The sequence below is a fragment of the Neoarius graeffei genome, chromosome 2 (genome assembly GCF_027579695.1).
Source record: "Neoarius graeffei isolate fNeoGra1 chromosome 2, fNeoGra1.pri, whole genome shotgun sequence".
NCBI classification, from domain to species: domain Eukaryota; kingdom Metazoa; phylum Chordata; class Actinopteri; order Siluriformes; family Ariidae; genus Neoarius; species Neoarius graeffei.
Window position 1 is genome coordinate 11,838,282 of NC_083570.1, and position 22,225 is coordinate 11,860,506.

The window sequence follows — 22,225 nt, forward strand, 5'->3', positions numbered from 1 at the left end:
AGAATCAGAGAGAAATACAGAGAGAGAGAGTCAGAGAGAAATACAGAGAGAGAGTCAGAGAGAAATACAGAGAGAGAGTCAGAGAGAAATACAGAGAGAGTCAGAGAGAAATACAGAGAGAGTCAGAGAGAAATACAGAGAGAGTCAGAGAGAAATACAGAGAGAGTCAGAGAGAAATACAGAGAGAGAGAGAATCAGAGAGAAATACAGAGAGAGTCAGAGAGAAATGCAGAGCGAGAGAGTCAGAGAGAAATACAGAGAGAGAGTCAGAGAGAAATACAGAGAGAGAGAGAGTCAGAGAGAAATACAGAGAGAGTCAGAGAGAAATATAGAGAGTCAGAGAGAAATACAGAGAGAGAGTCAGGGAAATACAGAGAGAGAGAGAGAGAGAGTCAGAGAGAAATACAGAGAGAAATACAGAGAGAGAGTCAGAGAGAAATACAGAGAGAGAGAGAGAGAGAGTCAGAGAGAAATACAGAGAGAGAGAGAGTCAGAGAGAAATACAGAGAGAGAGAGTCAGAGAGAAATACAGAGCGAGAGAGTCAGAGAGAAATACAGAGAGGGAGAGTCAGAGAGAAATACAGAGAGAGAGTCAGAGAGAAATACAGAGAGAGAGAGAGAGTCAGAGAGAAATACAGAGAGAGAGAGAGAGAGAGTCAGAGAGAAATACAGAGAGAGAGAGAGAGTCAGAGAGAAATACAGAGAGAGAGAGAGTCAGAGAGAAATACAGAGAGAGAGCGAGAGAGAGTCAGAGAGAAATACAGAGAGAGAGAGAGAGAGTCAGAGAGAAATACAGAGAGAGAGTCAGAGAGAAATACAGAGAGAGAGAATCAGAGAGAAATACAGAGCGAGAGAGTCAGAGAGAAATACAGAGAGAGAGAGTCAGAGAGAAATACAGAGAGAGCGAGAGAGAGTCAGAGAGAAAGTCAGAGAGAAATACAGAGAGAGAGAGAGTCAGAGAGAAATACAGAGAGAGAGAGAATCAGAGAGAAATACAGAGCGAGAGAGTCAGAGAGAAATACAGAGAGAGTCAGAGAGAAATACAGAGAGAGAGAGTCAGAGAGAAATACAGAGAGAGAGAGAGAGTCAGAGAGAAATACAGAGAGAGAGTCAGAGAGAAATACAGAGAGAGAGTCAGAGAGAAATACAGAGAGAGAGAGTCAGAGAGAAATACAGAGAGAGAGAGAGAGAGAGTCAGAGAGAAATACAGAGAGAGAGAGTCAGAGAGAAATACAGAGAGAGTCAGAGAGAAATACAGAGAGAGTCAGAGAGAAATACAGAGAGAGAGTCAGAGAGAAATACAGAGAGAGAGAGAGAGTCAGAGAGAAATACAGAGAGAGTCAGAGAGAAATACAGAGAGAGTCAGAGAGAAATACAGAGCGAGAGAGTCAGAGAGAAATACAGAGAGAGAGAGTCAGAGAGAAATACAGAGAGAGAGTCAGAGAGAAATACAGAGAGAGAGTCAGAGAGAAATACAGAGCGAGAGAGTCAGAGAGAAATACAGAGAGAGTCAGAGAGAAATACAGAGCGAGAGAGTCAGAGAGAAATACAGAGAGAGAGAGTCAGAGAGAAATACAGAGAGAGAGAGTCAGAGAGAAATACAGAGAGAGAGTCAGAGAGAAATACAGAGAGAGAGAGAGTCAGAGAGAAATACAGAGCGAGAGAGTCAGAGAGAAATACAGAGAGAGCGAGAGAGAGTCAGAGAGAAATACAGAGCGAGAGAGAGTCAGAGAGAAATACAGAGCGAGAGAAGTGGGGGAGGGAGAGAGACAAATACAGAGAGAAAGAGGAAAAGATGGGGAGAGAGAAATACAGAGGGAGATGGATGGAGTGTGTGTGTGATAGAGATGGAGAGGTGAAGAGAGGGGGAAAGATGGGGAGAGAAATAGAGAGAGAGATGGAGTGTGTGTGTGTGTGTGTGTGTGTGTGTGTGTGTGTGTGTGTGTGTGTGTGAGAGAGAGAGACAGGCACACAGAGAATGAGTGTGTGTGTGTGAGAGAGAGACAGATACAGGCACAGAGAGAGAGAGAGAGTGTGAGAGAGATGGAGAGCGTTTATGCTGTTGGAGTTGTGTAATAAAGGTGTAATAACAGTATAATGGTGCTGAAGAGTAGAACGGGGCTCTGATCCGAACCCACATGGGATTGGATTATTCCCCCAGAGCTGGCTTTCTCTGCTCTGTTTCTGCAGTGATTTACCAACAGTTACTTTTTACTCCTTAAAGAACATGTTTTTCATTTTATCCATTTATAGTTACGTTTAATTTTATGAGATGAGTTTGGTTCTGTTCTCACGTACACTATCACAGCTATAAACATTCGTTTTAAAATCAAGTCTCTGTGAACGAGCCGTTACTATAGAAACGATATCGCACTAGAAAGTGCGCGTTAATCATGGCGTACACATGAGAGAGCGATTTCCATCGAACTCGTCTCCGGTCGCGACTTTAACGCGAGTTAAGCCACTTTACCAGAACAATCCCACTGACGTGCGTTAGCATGATGGAGCTGACGTGAGCGTATCGCTTCAGTCTCATCCTCACGCGGCCCTTTTCACTTCCGAATAAAGATTTGCCCCAAAGCCGAATGGCAGGAGTTCACGCTGAATTTTACACAATCGATTATTTTGCTGTGCTTTATATCAGATGATGTAAGTCATAAGTCAGATCCGTAAAACACGGCAACGTTTAATTCTTGAAATTCTGTCCGAAGTCCTTAATTTAGCTTTACACTTTGATTTAATTTAGTATTTTAAAGTGTCAATTTGATTCATGATATCGGGTTCACGGTTCGATTTAAAAAAATTAAACGAAGACATTTTCATTACAAAAAAAAAATGCAGTATTTATTTTTCCATTGTTTATCGAGTTAAATATTCATTTTGTTCAATTTGAAAAAACAAAACAAAATAACTTTTGTTACATTTTCTTAATAAACAACAATAATTATTTTTATGTATTTATTTATATTTAGGAATAAAATTTACATCATTTTTAGGTAAAACATTTTGTATTATTATTATTATTATTATTGAGGCCACATAATACATAATCATTCAAAATGGCGGCTCAAGTTTGCAGCATTTTCTCACATTTTCTTTCCTTTTTTTCTTACTATTTATCATTTGGAGTAAAATCTAACAGCCTATTAGCAAAAATATTTCTTTTTATCAAAAATGAACTCATTAGCAGTTAATAACAAGTATTCCTTTTCTTCATAAACTTTTACGAACGTTTGTACTTCCTCCATCTGCTTCTCTTTCCTTTATCTTTCGGTAGTGTGTGAAAAGAAAGAGCGCTCCGATCTATTTATTGTGAAATCTATTTGTACAAATCACACAACAGCTCCTTCGCACTCACAGATCAGTTTTTTTTGTTCGATTTTAGAGCTGTGTTACTTCCACCTACTGTGAAGTCACGTGCATTCCTGCTATTGTAGATAAGGAAAAAAAACAGCTTGAGAAAATGAAGAGATTACGCAGCCTGATAGTCATCATCATTCTTTTTTTAATTTCATCGATTCGAATTATAAATTGATATCGCAGTTTATGATACGCGATACGGTTACACACGTAGTAAACAGTGCTGCTCGCACAAGAGCATCCTTTCACTGTAACTGTACACGTGAAGTCACATGAGTGATAATATATATGTACCACGGGCGATTGCTCTAAGACAACGAGGGAGGCTCAGCCTCCTCTAAAAATGACGAACATCGTGTAGGATGAATTGCGCTAGGCTTATGTTATAGCCGACCTTATAACATTGCTATTTCAGATCCAGAATCATAGAAATATATGTGCTCAACCCACTACAGTGCGAAATCATTCCCTTATAACTTTCCCCAGTTCGCCTAATGTGTGCGTGAGGTTTTCCCCCTCGTGACAGTGCGATGCAGCCCAGCCTCAGTGGACTTCAATGGCATTTGGGAGCTCTGCGCTTTTCAATCTCAAAATGCAAGACGGTTGACAAATACTGCGAAAATGCCCTCCCACGGACTCCGAGCCTCACAGTGGGAGGGACATGGCAAAGCTTTCCGCGAGACTGGTGATTGGTGAAAGCGGCCGGATATTTTCTTTGATTGACAGCTCGTTTCAAATATAGACAGGCAGCGGTGAATCTCAGTTCAGTCCCATGCGGATTCGCAAGTGGTGTGGTGTATTGTAAGAGATCAGCTTACATTTCGATTTCATTCATTACATACGGTTTCTACCAGCTTTTTTAGTTTGTATATATTTTCATTGTAAATAAAGTGTAAATATAGTGTTGTCAAGTTTGCTATCTTAGTTCCAGAAATTTCGTTTATTTGAGTGACTGAACTTGAACTTGAGGGGGCTAGTCAGCTAGCAAGAAAGCTGCACACGGATGCCAAGCATTGCTGATTTAATTTTGGCGAAGCCATTTGCCAGTCTTCCTTTCGAGGAAAAAATTAAAATTAAAGAGCAGGGTAGACCAACACCTCAAATTGACTGGGTGAAAAAGGTAGGGAATAATACTCGTTCCTTTCAGCTCTCCTGGTACGAGAAAGTGAATTGGCTAACAGCAAGTGACCCACATCAACAACAGTAAATAGGCTACTTTAGTAATATGTCATGGATGGACCAAAAATATAGAATCTATTTAAAATGTTTATGCTGAGTATATTATATTGGAATATATGTTTTTCTGGATATGAATTAAACACAGCTACAATTTGGAAAACATTTTTAAACAAAAACACAGCCGAGAACATTTCACACTACAGACCTGGATTAAAAGTGAAGGGTTATCAAAATTGTCAATAAAACATTTCTCAGTCAAAATAAGTAAAATATAGGGAAAGTGTCATTGAATGAAATGTGTGGCACCCAGCTCTATGTTTGGCTCCCCAAGGTCAGTGCTTGTGCCTATTCCAGAACACTCTGCTGTTACTGCTGAGGTTCCTGACAAAGAGCTGCTTTCAATAATGATCAATTTTTAAACAACATGCCACAATTTTAAAATATAAAATGTTAAAATATACCCCCCCCAACACCACCGTCATGTATATTGGACAGTAGGCTAATGGGCCAAAATAACCTGTTATTTCACAGTTTGTGACCCTGCCAACAATCAGCCAGATCAGAGGCAAGATTATGGGCAAAATTGATGTGTTTTTTCTTTTTTCTTTTAAAATCTGGAAATATCGTAACCGACCAGCCGCCACTGATATGTACATATTAAAGATTATAAAGTAACTCTCGGCTTGGACTGAGTCTCTGACACAAGTTACACAGTAATTTTATAGTTTAGTAATTGTGTGTGTGTGTGTGTGTGTGTGTGTTTCCAGAGTAAACTGGTGATGGAGGGATTTCGGAGCCTGAGGGAAGGCGAGCAGGTGGAGTTCACCTTTAAAAGGTCCAGTAAAGGGCTTGAGTCGCTCAGGGTAACGGGGCCCGGGGGCGGACCCTGCTCCGGCAGTGAGCGACGCCCCAAAGGCAAGGCCCCGCCCCCGAAACGCAAACCAAAGGGAGACCGGTGAGTCTGCAAAGCATCATGAGATATGTAGTTCCCATTGCATGTGTCGCTGTTTACCCTGTCCCGAATGTTTTCTGATATTTATAAAGTGAAAGAAAAGAATAAATAAAATAATAATAAAAATTATTTTATTTATCATGATGCGTTTTATTTCTGTAGGCGATATTCAGCACCTCAGTCACCATCGCCATCGCTGTTCATTTTCAAGGCTATCGAAAGAATTCACTTGCTGTTTCCTGCACAGCTTCTTTTTTTTTTTATCTATAAAGACGGCAGATTATTTCTTGAGATCAATAACTTTTCAGAACTATCACCAGAACAGGACGTGTAAAGGAACTGAGCGTGCGTGCAGCAGTGATTCCTGCTCGAGGTCTTTCACCGGACGAGTCACTGTTCCACTCCGAGCAATATTTCATTCCACTGGACTTATTACTACACTTACTATGGGCTGTCATGCAGTGTGGGCGTTACCATGGTGACACGCAAACGCTCTGTTTAGGATGTGGTTTCACTGGCGGAGCAAAAACACACAAAATATTGGGTCTGAAACGTCAGTAATGTCGTGTTCATAGAGAAGCAGCACAAATAAATCTGTAAATAAAATAAAAACGGACACGCTGTCATTAAAAAGAAAGAAAAGGTGAGAAAACGCTGCAAATTTGAGCAGCCGTTCTGAAATATTATGTATTGTTATGTGTTATGGAGCCTCAATAATAATAATTCAAAATGTTCTACCTCAAAATGAGGTACATTTTACTCATAAATGTAAATAATAAATATACATAAATACAAGAAAAAATTAATAAAATTTAATAATCCTAATTTAGGCACGTTAAAATATATAAAAAATTAAAATATATTAAGAATAAATACTCTATCTAAAAATACTACACAATAATAACAATAATAATCCAAAATGTTTTACCTCAAAATGATGCACATTTTCCTTATAAATGCAAATAATAAATATATAAAAAAATGCAAGAATAAATACAATTTAATTATCATCATTTTGCTACATTAAAATATATAAAAATTTAAACTATATTAATAAATACTCTAATTATATTTAATTATAATTAAATATAATTTAATTATAATAATAATAATTAAAAATATTTGACCTCAAACTGATGTACATTTTACTTCTAAATATAAATAATGGATACATTAAAAAATGCAAGAATATATTAATAAAATTTAATCATCATCATTTAGTCACATTAAATTTATTACAGTTTAAAATAAAAAAAAACCTCTATAATCTAAAAATGCTACGCTATAATAATAATAATAATAATAATAATAATAAATCATTATGTCCTCATATATATATATATATATATATATATATATATAATTTTAATAATATTTGATAGTGTGCAATATTAATATATTTAAATACATGTCTATTTTAATAATGCATTGTTTCTTTTTCTGTTTTTTTTTCTTTTGCTGATGTCATTGATTGAGTCGATGGTCTGATACCAGTTGCCATGGTGATTGTTCCATTGTGGAACAATTAACAGTCGAATATGGGTTTGTCATGTTGAAACTGTGTGTGTGTGTGTGTGTGTGTGTGTGTGTGTGTGTGTGTGTGAGAATGATGTTGACATTTTTTAAATGACGATAAAAAGGATTTCAGGTTAATCCGTGAGTGTGTAAAACTGAGTAGAGTTGAGTAGAATTGAGCCGTGTGTGAGAGAAAACGCTGTTTCAGTAGCGCTGCAGGAGATGTGGTGATTCAGTGTGATGTGATGAGGCTGTGAATCAGAAGCCTGGCGCTCTGTACGGCATCTGTTAGTGTGTGTGTGTGAGATCTGAGCGCTGTTGCACTGGACTCATCCAGAAATAGACACACGGTGGGTGTTGATGCTTCATCAGTTTGTATATTATACTTGCGTGTGTATCATGGGTGCGTGCGTTTCCTTCACAACAAAACAAAAAAGATTTATAATTATAGATTTATAATATATATAAAAAAAATTCTAATTAATCTAATAAAAATCTAATTAATAAAATAAATCAAATTTCTCTCAAATCGTACTGTAAATGTAAAATGCTTGAGCTACATTATTAACTCAACATCTTTCTATTAATTTTCTGTGTAGCACTGATTTTGGGGCGGAGCTATCTTTATGCTCAGATTGTGACATAATGATGTCATCTCCGCTGATTAAGCCAATCGCATCCGATATGCAAATCACGATATGTAGAGAACGTTTGTGTGATTTTCATAGGTGGTGATGACGATGTTTGTGGTTGATAAAAACGTGCGAGAGAAAACATTTTTTTGTGTTTTTTTCGTATCAACAGCAAGAAGTTTAATTAGCCTTACTGAGAAAGAAAGAACTGAACGCAAAGCATGCAAAATTATCACTTAAATCTTACTGCCTGCTCTCGGAGACATGTTGATGTGAGTGACACCGTTGGTGACACGCCCCCAGTTCTTACGAATAGTGATCACGGCACTGAGGCCGCGTTCACCCAGTAATTACAATATGATATTTCTGACAGGTAGCATTAGATCGTCACGTTTGGTACTTGGAAACCATCATGCTTAGCTAGCAGGCTAATTTTGCTAAACAAAATGGTGGTCGTTATTGTTATACAACTGACATAGATCAGTGAGAAAGTGATGTGAGCTAGTTAGTTTATTCGCCATGTTAGCTAATTAGCAGGGATTAGCAATGGTGTGAGGATGTGGGTGTTTCTAATTTGAATATTTATGCATGTTTATTTTCCTTGCATTTTAATGAGGGGTAGAAGTGGACATTACTCAGCACTTTGTTGTAGTTTCTTGGACATTACAACATTAAAGGGTCTGTTGTTGTTGTTTCTCTTTTGATTATTCTTTTATGGCTATTTGGGACTGAATTTTCATTTTCCAAATTTCTTTTTCTTCACCGGGTTTAATTTGGGGCAGTCTTCACGAAGCCTTGTCATACAGTGGTGCTTGAAAGTTTGTGAGCCCTTTAGAATTTTCGATATTTCTGCATAAATATGACCGAAAACATCATCAGATTTTCACACAAGTCCTAAAAGTAGATAAAGAGAACCCAGTTAAACAAATGAGACAAAAATATTATACTCGGTCATTTAGTTATTGAGGAAAATGATCCAATATTACATATCTGTGAGTGGCAAAAGTATGTGAACCTTTGCTTTCAGTATCTGGTGTGACCCCCTTGTGCAGCAATAACTGCAACTAAACGTTTGCGGTAACTGTTGATCAGTCCTGCACACCGGCTTGGAGGAATTTTAGCCCGTTCCTCCATACAGAACAGCTTCAACTCTGGGATGTTGGTGGGTTTCCTCACATGAACTGCTCGCTTCAGGTCCTTCCACAACATTTCCATTGGATTAAGGTCAAGACTTTGACTTGGCCATTCCAAAACATTCACTTTATTCTTCTTTAGCCATTCTTTGGTAGAACGACTTGTGTGCTTAGGGTCGTTGTCTTGCTGCATGACCCACCTTCTCTTGAGATTCAGTTCATGGACAGATGTCCTGACATTTTCCTTTAGAATTCGCTGGTATAATTCAGAATTCATTGTTCCATCAATGATGGCAAGCCGTCCTGGCCCAGATGCAGCAAAACAGGCCCAAACCATGATACTATCACCACCATGTTTCGCAGATAGGATAAGGTTCTTATTCTGGAATGCAGTGTTTTCCTTTCTCCAAACAGAACGCTTCTCATTTAAACCAAAAAGTTCTATTTTGGTCTCATCTGTCCACAAAGCACATTTCCAATAGCCTTCTGGCTTGTCCACATGATCTTTAGCAAACTACAGACGAGCAGCAATGTTATTTTTGGAGAGCAGTGGCTTTCTCCTTGCAACCCTGCCATGCACTAGTCTGGCTAACGCGACAAAGCTCTGCGAGCATTTGGTCTGGCCAAGATATTAACCCCAACCGTTTCCCAAAGTGCGTGCTTGACCCGCCTCCCTGAAATGCCTCTGTTTGCTACTGGTCGAAGCCAGAAAAGGCTGTGACGAAGCTTAAACCAATCACATCACTCTTTCCTCTGACGTATGTGATGCGACGGGGCTAACTGGTAGATTAAACTCTTACCGAAGCCGGTCGGGAACAAGGCGAAAGCGTCCTTCCTTTCAATAAATACCTCCAGGGCTGCTCTTTGCTCCGTTTTCAATGAGAACTTCCCCTTGAATGCTTTCAATACAGCATCTACCGCTGTGTTAAAGGCTTGCCGCTGCTCCATGTTCATGATGTGAATGAAGCGCTTCCAGCATAGATTCTGTAAACAATCTATGGCTTCCGGTCGCAGTTCTACTACGTCACTGCCTTGAACACGCCTCTACCCAGGGCCGTTGGAGATGCTCAAAGTTGATTGGTTCCCGATTTTTCGGTAGCTTGGAAGAGCTGTAGATAGCTTGCCTGGCCAGACTAAGCTCGCAACAGGCCCTCGTGTTGCATCACGCTTAGGATGGGCGGGCCCAGGCTAGCCATGCACATCATTGTTGTTCAGTGTTCTCCTGATGGTGGACTCATGAACATTAACATTAGCCAATGTGAGAGAGGCCTTCAGTTGCTTAGAAGTTACCCTGTGGTCCTTTGTGACCTCGCTGACTATTACACGCCTTGCTCTTGGAGTGATCTTTGTTGGTCGACCACTCCTGGGGAGGGGAACAATGGTCTTGAATTTCCTCCATTTTTACACAGTCTGTCTGACTGTGGATGGGTGGAGTCCAAACTCTTTAGAGATGGTTTTGTAACCTGTTCCAGCCTGATGAGCATCAACAACGCTTTTTCTGAGGTCCTCAGAAATCTCCTTTGTTTGTGCCATGATACACTTCCACAAACATGTGTTGTGAAGATCAGACTTTGATAGATCCCTGTTCTTTAAATAAAACAGGATGCCCACTCACACCTGATTGTCATCCCATTGATTGAAAACACCTGACTCTAATTTCACCTTCAAATTAACTGCTGATCCTAGAGGTTCACATACTTTTGCCACTCACAGATATGTAATATTGGATCATTTTCCTCAATAAATAAATGACCAAGTATAATATTTTTGTCTCATTTGTTTAACTGGCGTGAAAATCTGATAATGTTTTAGGTCATATTTATGCAGAAATATAGAAAATTCTAAAGGGTTCACAAACTTCCAAGCACCACTGTATTTCTCGCGCTTTGCGTGTTGAGCCTTGATCAGTGTTCCAGTGTTAGTCCTGCACTGCCCCCTACAGGACACACACATGTACTGCATGACACAAACAACAAGCCGCATGGAAAAGCTGTTGGGAAAAATAATTAAAGAAGAGGAAATAAACTCTCTAAACTGGATAAAGACAGTAGGATGGAATAAATGTATACTGAAATATAGCAAATATGTAATTCAGATTAAAGTACAATAACATTATGTTTTTACCTGGACGTTTCGGCAGCTCTTTTGTATAAACTGAACGTAAACTGATTTAATACATAAAAAATAATTTAATGCAATATTATTAAACACTTGTGTACATTCAGGTTTTCAGGGAAAGTAAAAAAGAGTTTGTGGCTGTGTTTATTACTCTGCATCGTTTCTGATTTTTAAAACAGACACCAAGATTAATTAGATGCAAAGTAATATTGTTGTTAAATCTAAAAAATGTTGTTAATTTTTACACGTGATATGTGAAATTAAAAGCTGATGAGAAGAATGTTTGGCTGTTTTTTCCCAGAAATAAATTAAAGAATTAAAAAAAGAAAATACTAAAAATTCGCGTATCTTGCATTTTAAATGTGCAATAATCAATATTTACATCAACATAAATATATAATATTATACATTAACATATTCAAACTTTTTATATAAAGTTCTAAAAAAATCTTCATTAAAAAGTTAACAGGCAAATCAGACCAATATATGCAAATAAGTTGTATACAAATGATATGTAAATAACCCAATTAAATATTCAACGTGTCCACGTGCATATTAAAGCTAGACAGCCTTTCGATTTTATAAAATCAGTGAAATTTTGTTCCCTCTGAAATGTGGCCATTGTGATATGGGTGCGTCTCAGAAACTGGTCTCTCGTTTGGGACATTATGACCAAAAAATAAATTTTCTAATTTTACTTTTTTTTTTTGCATTTACCTAACACTCAATGTTTCTTTTGTCATGTTTAATAAGAATAAAGATAGCATCTTGCTTTATCTGGCCTCCACTGTGGAACATTTTTTGATTACAATTCAAATGCTTTTGCAAAATTGATTTCCATATAAAATAACTCCATCATGAAGAATTAAAGCCCCTCCTTCACAGATGAGTGAAAATCTTGAATAAATTTCCTCTTTTTGATTGCTTGGGTTAAAATGCCAAGTTATGATGACTGAATTGATTATTCACTTAAATATGAATAATATGATACATTTTGGGTATTTGATATGGCGAAATAGGACACAATGAAAAAATCAAGAACACACCGGAAAGATGAGAATAACGGCGGTGGTAAAAGAACAGCGACTGTACCGGCTGAAGGTCACGCGGGTCTCTGCTGCGGCGCGCGAGCAACGGGACATCACTACCGCACCGGACGGAGCGCAAGGCGGGGGCGGGGCAAAATGACTGGCCATAGATTCTATCAAAAGTTCGATCTAAATTGACCATGGTTGCAAAATATTGGCCAAAAACACGCAAACACTACGAAATATGAAAGTAAGACGAAAAAGAAACATTCTATTGCCTTATACTGCAAGACTAAAACAAAATAAAACTGTCAAAACTCACCTTTTCAGCAATAACGTCCGAACAGATCACCCGCGTAACAGAAAGACCGCAAATGGAAGCACGATCAACTTCTAACTGTTGGAGTGGAAAATTCCATTCTACACATGCAAATTGTTAATGTGTGTCCTTCCCCGCACGCACACAACACGCTATGGTAAAAAATAGACCACGACTCATTTTATAGCTCAGAAATTCATACAAGACCAGCTACCATCGTAACATATTCTGTAAGAAACATATTCTATACCTAACTTTCAGCTTTCGTTTTAAAAAAACAAAATCGCAGATTTATAACTAAATTTTTATATGGCATAGCGATTTTAAGTTACTACTTTTGGTGAGGTCATGACCTTGACCCTGAGGCTTTCCGTTTAGATCAAAACACACGATCGTATTGGTTTTGGGTTTGCGGAAAATGGAGTTATGACGGTGATCAAATATTTTGCATGATGTTTTATTACGGTTATGATTATTCTGTGAGCGCACCAATCCTTTGGTGTATAAAGTTACAACTTAAAATACAATTAGTGATAACTGTAGACTTTTCAGTGGACTACAACCTTTTTAAGGGAATGCGATGTACCGGTAGTCAGCCGTTTATCATGTCCCAGATCAAGCTGCCATTTTTCCACAAATTTGCAGAATTTTTGCCAAATTCTGAATAGAGTTTTCACATCAAATATTTAGTTTTATCTGTATTATATCTTTCATCATTTTATTTTAAATTAAAACGAACATCACCATTCAAAACCGTATAGTTTATTGACTGTGAGTATATTTAGTGGGGTACCCCCACAGTACCCAGTTTCTGAGACAGACCCATATATGTTTATTTCTGTAATATCTCACAAAATATCAGGGCATTCTGTGGCTGGGAAGTTATTTAATTTGAGGGGATTAAAGCAAATAATGCGCGTGAAATCGCTCGCTTCGCGCAGTCAAGCAGACAGACGAAGTCCGTATGTGTGCGAATGTGCAGGTTTACATCATTCTGTCACTAAACGAACAGCTGATCACACCGAGGTGCTTGCTGAGGGACAATATTTATTAGTTTGGTCCTGCGTTTCCTTTCTTTTGTATATAACGTAACGTCTTTTCTTCTCGCTTTCTGTTACTGTAGTCGGTCTTTCACGCTTCATTCGCACACTTGTGTCCTCCAGTTTGTTTCATATTTGTATCCCACAATGCCTTGCGTGAACGGGGAAAGCCCACCACGTGATGTGATGCATGATGTAGTATCTTGTATTGGGTCATGATGAAGCAGGAAAAAATAGCAGAGAATTTAGGGCCATGTGGCCCTAAATTCATTAATTGTTCTGTTTTTAAAAAAACTATTAAAATTGTAAGTCTGTGATTCAAATTCAGTAGCTTTCAGTCCACTAAACAAAAATAATGAATTAGGTGTCGGGAAAATTCTTTCTTTTTATGACCTACACTTGAAAAATCTGAAAGGCAGTCTAGTTTTAAAGCATTAGAAACTTTTCAAATGCAAAGCTACTTATGCCAAAATGCATAAATGTTAATTTGCTACTCATTCTTTATTTGAATATTGAGAAATACTTTCAAATTTCGGTGCCATGACACATTACAAATTTAGCGGATATTAAATTCCTATTCAAAATTCTGAAAAAACAAACTTAAATTGAGTCATTGGGATTTCAGTTAATCAGACGTCCCGTTAGATTGAAATTCAATCAAATACAAGAACAAATATCATAGTATGTCATGTATGTCTTTTTTTTTTTTTCCATATGTGATGTGATGCGATGCATGATGTAGTATCTTGTCATGGTGAAGCAGTAAAAAATAGCAGAGAATTTAGGGCCATGTGGCCTTAAATTCATTAATTGTTTTTGTTAAAAAAAACCCAACTAATAAAATTGGAAGCCTGTGATTTGAATTCAGTAGCTTTCGGTCACTAAACAAAAATAATTGGGTGCCGGGAAAATTCTTTCTTTTTATGACCTACACTTGAAAAATCTGAAGGGCAGTCTAGCTTTAATGTTATATTTTATACCGTAAATTGTATTTTCCTCAATTGCAGAGAAAAAAAGTTTTGTGCATATTAATAATTTGTTATAATGTTTATTTTTTTCTGTAAAAGTGTCTTCAAATTTATACAAATATGTAAACACAACAGCAAAGATAAAGAAATAAAATAAACACACACACATACACACAGTCTGTTTGGTGCTATGGCAGCCACAGACTCCATATAGGGACAGATAGATCTGAAATTTCTAGTATGTTGAATGTGTGTGTGTGTGTGTGTGTGTAGGTGTTATAACTGTGGAGGTCTGGACCATCATGCTAAAGAGTGCAGTTTGCCACCTCAGCCAAAGAAATGCCACTGCTGTCAGAGCGTGACCCACATGGTGGCGCAGTGTCCCCACAGGGGGGCGCCGTCCCCCTGCACCTCTCAGGACCCACGGCAGCCCCGAGACGACGCCCAGTCTTCATCTCCAGAGGACACGCCTCCCACCTCTCAGCGCTGGAGGATGCCTCGAGACTGACCACAGACTCGCCTCGGAACTCTGACCTTTGACCTCATTCTGAGAGAGCATGGATCCAGCATCGTCTACCTCACACACTCGAGGAACAAGGGAGGTCCTCACTTCCTGTGCAGCTATGGCTAAGGCAACAGCCGTGTGTGTGTGTGTGTATGTGTGTGTGTGTGTGTGTGTGTGTGTGTGTGTGTTAAGACCCTGACTGATTTGCCCTCTATGCAACTATGGCACAGGTTATCAGGGGGTCATCACAAAAAACACTTCAAGCTGCTAATTTCGATCAAATTGCTACACTGTTATGAAGAGTTACGAAGTTACAATCAACGTTTTTGTTTGTTTGTTTGTTTGTGTGTGTGTTTATTTTTTTAACATCAACATTCCTTCAAGTCAAAACAAATCGTTCTGCTTTAGCAAGCCGGGCTGCTCATGACCGTTGAACAAATGCATCTGCTATATGCTAATGCTAACGCTGCAGCTACTGATCAGAACAAGGGCCGAGTTCACACTAACGCTAACTCTAACACACGGGTCGCTTTGAAAAACACACTCGCGTTTTCAGGAAGTCCTCAGAAAGCTTCCTGTCCACAGTGAAACACACAATGAAAAAAAAAACCCACACACGATGTGAAGTTTGACATCATTTCGGCCATTTTAATGATTTTCTTTTTATATCAGCATGATCGTAATCATGCTTTCTTTCTCTTCTTTCTGTGCTAAAAAGAACGCGATAGAAAGAGTTCAGTGATAGAAGTCAAAATTCTGCCATCTTGGAATCATATGCCTCTTTTCCACCAAATCTGTTCCAGGGCTGGTTCGGGGCTGGTGCTGATTCACAACTCGTTCAACTCGCGAGCCAGCTGAGAACCAGTTTGTTTTTCCCTAGCTCGCGGTGCTAAGCGGAGCCACGTCATTACGTCGCTGTATACATCATTACGTCGCTGTATACGTCAGTTACGGCGCTGTATACGTCAGTTACGGCGCTGTATACGCCAGTTACAGCGCTACGTTTACATAAACCTTGGCGCGAATATCAAAGCAAAACAACACGGAAGAAGCAGCAGCAACAACAACAACAATAATAATAATGGATGACTTCGCGTTTGTACAGCTGCTGCTTCTCGTCGCTTAAAAATGGCGATCTTTCGCGGTCTTATTGTTGTTGGTCTTAACAACTCCACCCCCCCGCTGACGTAAGCGGTTCTTTCCTCTGGCCCAGCAGAGAGTTGGTGTTAGCCTGGAACCGGTTTTTCTGGCCCCAGAGCCGGTTCTTTGTCAGTGGAAACAGAAAACCTGGTTCCAAACTAAGCACTGGCCCCGAACCAGCCCTGGAACTGCTTTGGTGGAAAAGGGGCAAGAGTGATCATGTGACAATCCCGTCAACATTTTCGAAAAAGCTGCGTTTTCAAATGTACCCGTTTTCGTGTGGACTGAACCTCAGGCTGCGTTCACACTGCAGGTTAACATGGAACAAATATTTATTTTTTAAACAATTCATGCTAGTTTTTTCCCGTTCAAAATAACACGAAGACCAAATATCTCATTGACGGCAAAACTGATGAATGGAAAAACTGTACGAGAAACACGAGATTCATAAAGAAATCTGTTTACGAATTTTTTTTTTTGCCATGTCAAAACCAACCAATCAAAAACTAGCATTACATTTGGCTAAAGATGTAGTTTGAAGTTTGTTTGGTTCACAACAATATGTTTTCTGTTCTCCAAAATCAGTAATGTGGTTCCAATAATGACGTTTTCTCTTCCTCTGAACGTCAAAACAGTTGAAAAGGTTTTTTTTTGGAAATGCTGCTCACCATTTCTCAGGGCTCTGTGCCGATAAAATGTGATTTTTAAAGACAAAACAAATACGTTACGTTGAAACTGATGTCATTTCATCAAGTGTTAGCAGCACTTAATTGGTCGCGTATGCAGATTTTTCTTGTTATCGGTTAATTCTAATTTCAGGTTAGCTATTCCTAGCCTTTTCCTTGTTTACGTGACACGTGGGCCGATTTGCGAACGTAACGCTGTATATTTACGTCTGTTTCCCAAAATGTCCACTGAAATCATTGGAAATGTTTTCACATCCTGTATGCTAATTTATTTTGCAAACTTTTTCCGAACTTATTTCAGAGTAAAAACTTCGTAAAATAAAGGCTGTTGCACATATTTTGAAGATTGATACGAAATAATATGGGACTTTTTTTTATTAAATAACAGAAATCAGTGTGAACGTAGCCAAAGTGTGAGTGAGCGAGTGAGAAGGCGCTAATCTTGTGTTCGGTGCATTGTTCTGGGTGTGTTTCTCTTTACAACTAGCTCAGAATTAGGGCTATATTCCAAAATTGTGGCTTCTGAGATGAAGACAAGCAAGACGAAGATAGTTACGTCTATTTCTTGCCCTGCTTAATTTCTTGCGCTGCTTAAATGTTAATATATGTGCTGAAAAGATTATATGAACGAATCACGATTTATGTATGTAAAAGCTAGGTTGCTTAGGATGTTTTTTTTTTTAAATTTAGCTACAGCATTGAATCAGATCTACACATTTAGTCTAAGCCTAGACGCAATCACACAGACACAACAGAGACTAGCATTGTTGTTAGTTCACTCCGCACTAGCATGATAGCTAGCTAACGTTTTCTAATTATCCACTTCTCCTACGACTTCTGTCCACACATAGACGGATATTATTGAAAACGTAACTTTTACCCACCAATATAATGTTTTTGAAATATATTTTTTGCAAAAAATGGTGCCAGGCCACTAGGTGGCGATACACACACACATGTATGTCTACGCCATACACTGTTCCATCAAACGCCTCGAGAATAACGTTAACAGTATGCATATTGATCAGCAAAGAATGCGAACTGCGGAAACGCAATCTTCAAGCACAACAATCGCTGATACTTCATACGAAATTTATTCCAAGTCTACGCTCGCAGAGTTGGTTTGTAGCACCGGACACAACAGTACAACGGCGATCGTATTACAATGTAACAAAGCAAAGCAAAATTAAATAAATACGAAATCACGGAGCACGAAATAACATCCTGGCCCATTTGTAACACCGACATTAAAAAAAAAAAAACCCGTACGTTTTTCTCGTGAACGTGAAAACTAGAAATGTTTTGAAAATGTTCACAACTTTTTTCCCAAAAACGTTTTCAATATGGACGGAAGGCCAAAACGCTTTCTATGTTTTTTTAACTATGTTTTTGTCCGTGTACTTGCAGAAACTGGGACTAACCAAGGATATAGAAATGCTAACTTACGCGGTTGAAATAACGACTCCTAATGTGAACGCGGCTCAATTTCTGATAACAGTATCGCTACTCGTGAGCTTGATCAAACCTCCAATTATCACTGATGGCACCTTTTAAGTGTGTTTTGAGCAATTTACTTCTCAGTGACCTCTCTGCCTTCGGGATCTCGAACATGAAGTAGCTTTTTCAGAACTGGACTGTTACTGAACTGAAGTGTGTGAAGGGGCCTCAGTGCACCGTGTCTTTAATATTAGCTTATTATTAATGAATGTTAATATCGACGGGACTTGTAACACAGAGCTCATAGTTGGGAGAGGAGTATTTCCTGGTGTGTGTGTGTGTGTGTGTGTGTGTGTGTGTGTGTGTGTGTTTCCCCCAGAGAGAGAAAGACAGTGCTGCTTTTCATAATCACTTGAACCAGCACAAAAAAACGTCGCCGACGTCTCTCCTCTGACCACACTGAATGTGAAAACTTGTTGAACTCACAGCCGGTTACAGAAACATTTTTTAATCTTGTGTGTTGACAAATCAAACAGTTACGCAACGTATACCGTATTTTCCCGAATATGAGATGCATTTTTTTTTACTCATCTAGCAGGGGACTCGTTACCTTGTTGTTAATTTGCTTATTTTTTGGGGGATGCTGATACACAACAATATAAATCTTACGAAGTTTACAAAGGTCACTAACGGATTCCTTCGTTGAAGGAGCCCAGTGAATAAGTGAATTAACACACTTGAAGGAAAATTACAGTACGGAAGTGCACACTGTTGTATCTCTTTGAAATGCAAAGGTATCCGAGGTGACTAGGACAAGACGCCCGTTTCGTAAAATTACAAAATATCGATTTTACGAAAACGCGCAACTGGAACTTGGAAGCAAATTTAGTTAGTTAGCTAAGTAGCTAGCTTAAATTCCTAGCTTAACCTTTATTTTCCCCCCAAATCCAAATAATAAGATATATTTTCCATAACTTCCAATGACATTCCCATGTGGTGACATTTAAGCTAGCTAACTTAGCTAGCTTAACTTTTGATTGATATCTCATATTCGCAAGACGATTGCCTACTCAGCTTAAATATCACACTCACCTGGTAGTCTAGTGAAAGCTTAGAAGACTTATTTAGCTGAAGCCTAGCAGTAAACTTAGCTAGCTATGTATCAAATGTTACCATGATATGTCGTGACACTGATTTAAGCTGGCTAGCTAGCCAACTAACTTTAATTCCGTGTTCTATTAGTGTCACTAGAAGTTAGTCAACAAACTAGCTTAAATTTCCCAACGGTTTTTACGCATACAATCTGGGATATATTTTCAACAAGTCACCATGATATATACCGTGATATTTAAGCTAGCTAGCTAGCTAACGTATGTTAGGTTTAAACTCTAGCTAGTGACACTAATCTTCAAGCTTTCACTCGATGCACATTAAGAGACATTTTGATTGAGTTCGAACTTGCAAAACTAATAGCTAGCAGCAAGATAGGCAATTAGTTAGATAGTTAGGTAGCTACCTAGCTAGCAGTTCTCCAAATGATTCAGCGAAAATGAGGTTTCTTCTGGAAAAAACGGTATACGTGTTGGGTTTTTAAACTATATTTTGGTAAATCAACTATTTTGGTATAGATGTATATACCAAAGATGACGACTGTGCTGAAGCCTGGAAGTTCTACAATAATCTCACGGAAATGAAATGAACTGAAGGTCCGACACTGATGTGGCATGCAGCGGATCGTGTATCGACTGCACGATTATTATTATGATAACTATGACGATGATGATTATTATTCTCTGTGTGCATGCGTGCGTTCTATTTAATCGATCAAAAACAAAACGAGAAAGAAAGAAAGACAAAAAACTGCAATCTGAGACAGCACAGTTTTATTATACTGCGTATTTTTTTACCCACAATTCCTCTCAGGATGAACTTCTCTCAGGGAACGAATGGAGTAAACGAACTGATCGGGAACTGATTGGGAAGACCGTGCCGTTTTCTTCAACGCAAAACCTCATCACTGTTGATTTTCCACACGCGCAGTACAACACGTGTACTGACCTGTTAACAACTACCTCTTTGAGTTAGACATAGTCATGAGTTTGTCATCGTTTGTGTTGTTTCCTGCGGTTTTTGCTTTTTGTTTTCTGTGTCATATGTGAATGTTTTGTTTCTACGGTAATGTTTGTTTACAGCAAAAGCCTACCTCGCCCCCCTCCGTTCATCTCGGCCCGTATGAGGTCACCATGTGAGGTTCTGTCCTGATGTTCTGAGCCGGTATATGTGGGGAGAAAATCGGACAGAGCGCTGTGTTAATTTCTGATAATATCAGGCGTTAGCCATTTTGCAGTATAATGTGTCTTTATACAGAGAATAGTGATCTGTGTGTGTGTGTGTGTGTGTGTGTGTGTGTGTGTAAAGCTGGACCTAAACTGCACAGATCCTTCAAAAACTAACTAACTAACTAACTAAATATATATATATATATATTCGTAACAATAATAATAATACCCTATACACTACAAGACGATGTTTCCAATCATTCTGGTACAATACTGCTGTCAAAAATTAAAGCTAGATGGCCTTTCAATTTCATAAAATCGTTCAAATTTAGTTCCCTCTGAAATTCGGTCATTGTGATACATGTGTATTTCTGGAATATCTCACAAAATATCAGGCCGTTCTGTGGCTGGGAAGTTATTTAATTTCAGGCAATTAAAGCAAATAATGTGCGTGAAATCGTTCGCTTCGCGCGGTCAAGCAGACAGACTAAGTCCGTGTGTGTGCGCATGCGCAGGTTTACATCATTCTGTTGCTAAACGAAGAGCTGATCACACTGAGGTGTTCGCTGACCGCCGATGTTTATTTATTAGTTTGGTCCTGCATTTCCTTTCCTTCGTATATAACGTAACGTCTTTTCTTCATCTCACTTTCCGTTACTGTAGTCGGTCTTTCACGCTTCATTCGCACACTCGCGTCCTCCATTTTGCTTCAAATTTGTATCCCACGATGCCTTGAGCGAACAAGGAAAGCCCACCATGATGTAGTATCTTGTATTGGGTCATGGTGAAGCAGGAAAAAATAGCAGAGAATTTAGGGCCATGTGGCCTTAAATTCATTAATTGCTCTATTTAAATAAATAAATAAATAAATAAAATTGTAAGTCTGTGATTCGAATTCAGTCGCTTTTGGTCCACTAAACAAAAATAATGAATTAGGTGTTGGGAAAATTCTTTCTTTTTATGACCTACACTTGAAAAATCTGAAAGGCAGTCTAGCTTTAAAGCATTAGAAACTTTTCAAATGCAAAGCTACTTATGCCAAAGTGCATAAATGTTAATTTGCTACTAATTCTTTATTTGAATATTGAGAAATTCTTTCAAATTTCGGTGCCATGACACATTACAAATTTAGTGGATATTAAATTCCTATTCAAAATTCTGAAAAAACAAACTTAAATTGAGTCGTTGTGATTTCAGCGAATCAGACGTCCCGTTAGATTGAAATTCAATCATGTACAAGGACAAATATCAAAGCATGTCATGTACGTCGTTTTTTTTTCCATAAATCTCTTTAAAAACTGTAGACATTGTGTTGATAAACTATACCACGTCCAACAACTATTTCAGAAGAACAGTATTCAGAAGAAACGTTCTTCGTTTTGTAAACTTTTGCTTTCTAAAAGTACTAGCTAAAGCTAGGAAAATGTGACAAACTACATGAAAGTAGATCATCTCCATCCATGATGTCTGATATCGCCCCTTCTGCTAATTATAAATAATTGCTAACCGATGAAAATGTAGATTGCGTATGCTGAGAGAATGAGTGTTTAATCAGTGCTCGTTGTTTGGATTGAATAGTTAATCGGATTACAAGCCTTTTGAAAAGTCGTAACTCCACCAACTTAATCCTGGAAAATGGAGTTAAACTTGCAAGCGAATATCTTGACTAGCGACACGACTGATCCTGAAAAACTGGCCGCTTTACAACTGAAAATTTTGCTTTAACTTCTGACAGCATCAAATATTTTTACGTCAAGGGTTCTGATCATTTGTTAGAACGAGTATAAAATCAGGCGAACAGTCCTGTGGTGTTTGTCCAGCTTAACTCTTGGTGTGATTTACTCCGCAAGAACATCTCAGTGTTAGATTATACACTCACCAACCGGCCACTTTAATAGGAACTTGTTGTTGATTCACAGTGGAACCCAATGTGT

General features: G+C 38.4%; 1 protein-coding gene across 1 annotated transcript in view; it reads left to right on the forward strand.

Moving 5' to 3' along the window:
* lin28b (lin-28 homolog B (C. elegans)) overlaps positions 1 to 14,752 on the forward strand; it is a 49,407-nt gene extending 34,655 nt beyond the window's left edge. Inside the window, exons 3-4 of the mRNA XM_060906581.1 lie at positions 5,307 to 5,494; positions 14,518 to 14,752. Coding sequence (XP_060762564.1) covers positions 5,307 to 5,494; positions 14,518 to 14,752 — 423 coding nt within the window. The remainder of the gene's footprint in view (positions 1 to 5,306; positions 5,495 to 14,517) is intronic.
* Positions 14,753 to 22,225: the final 7,473 nt, after the last annotated feature.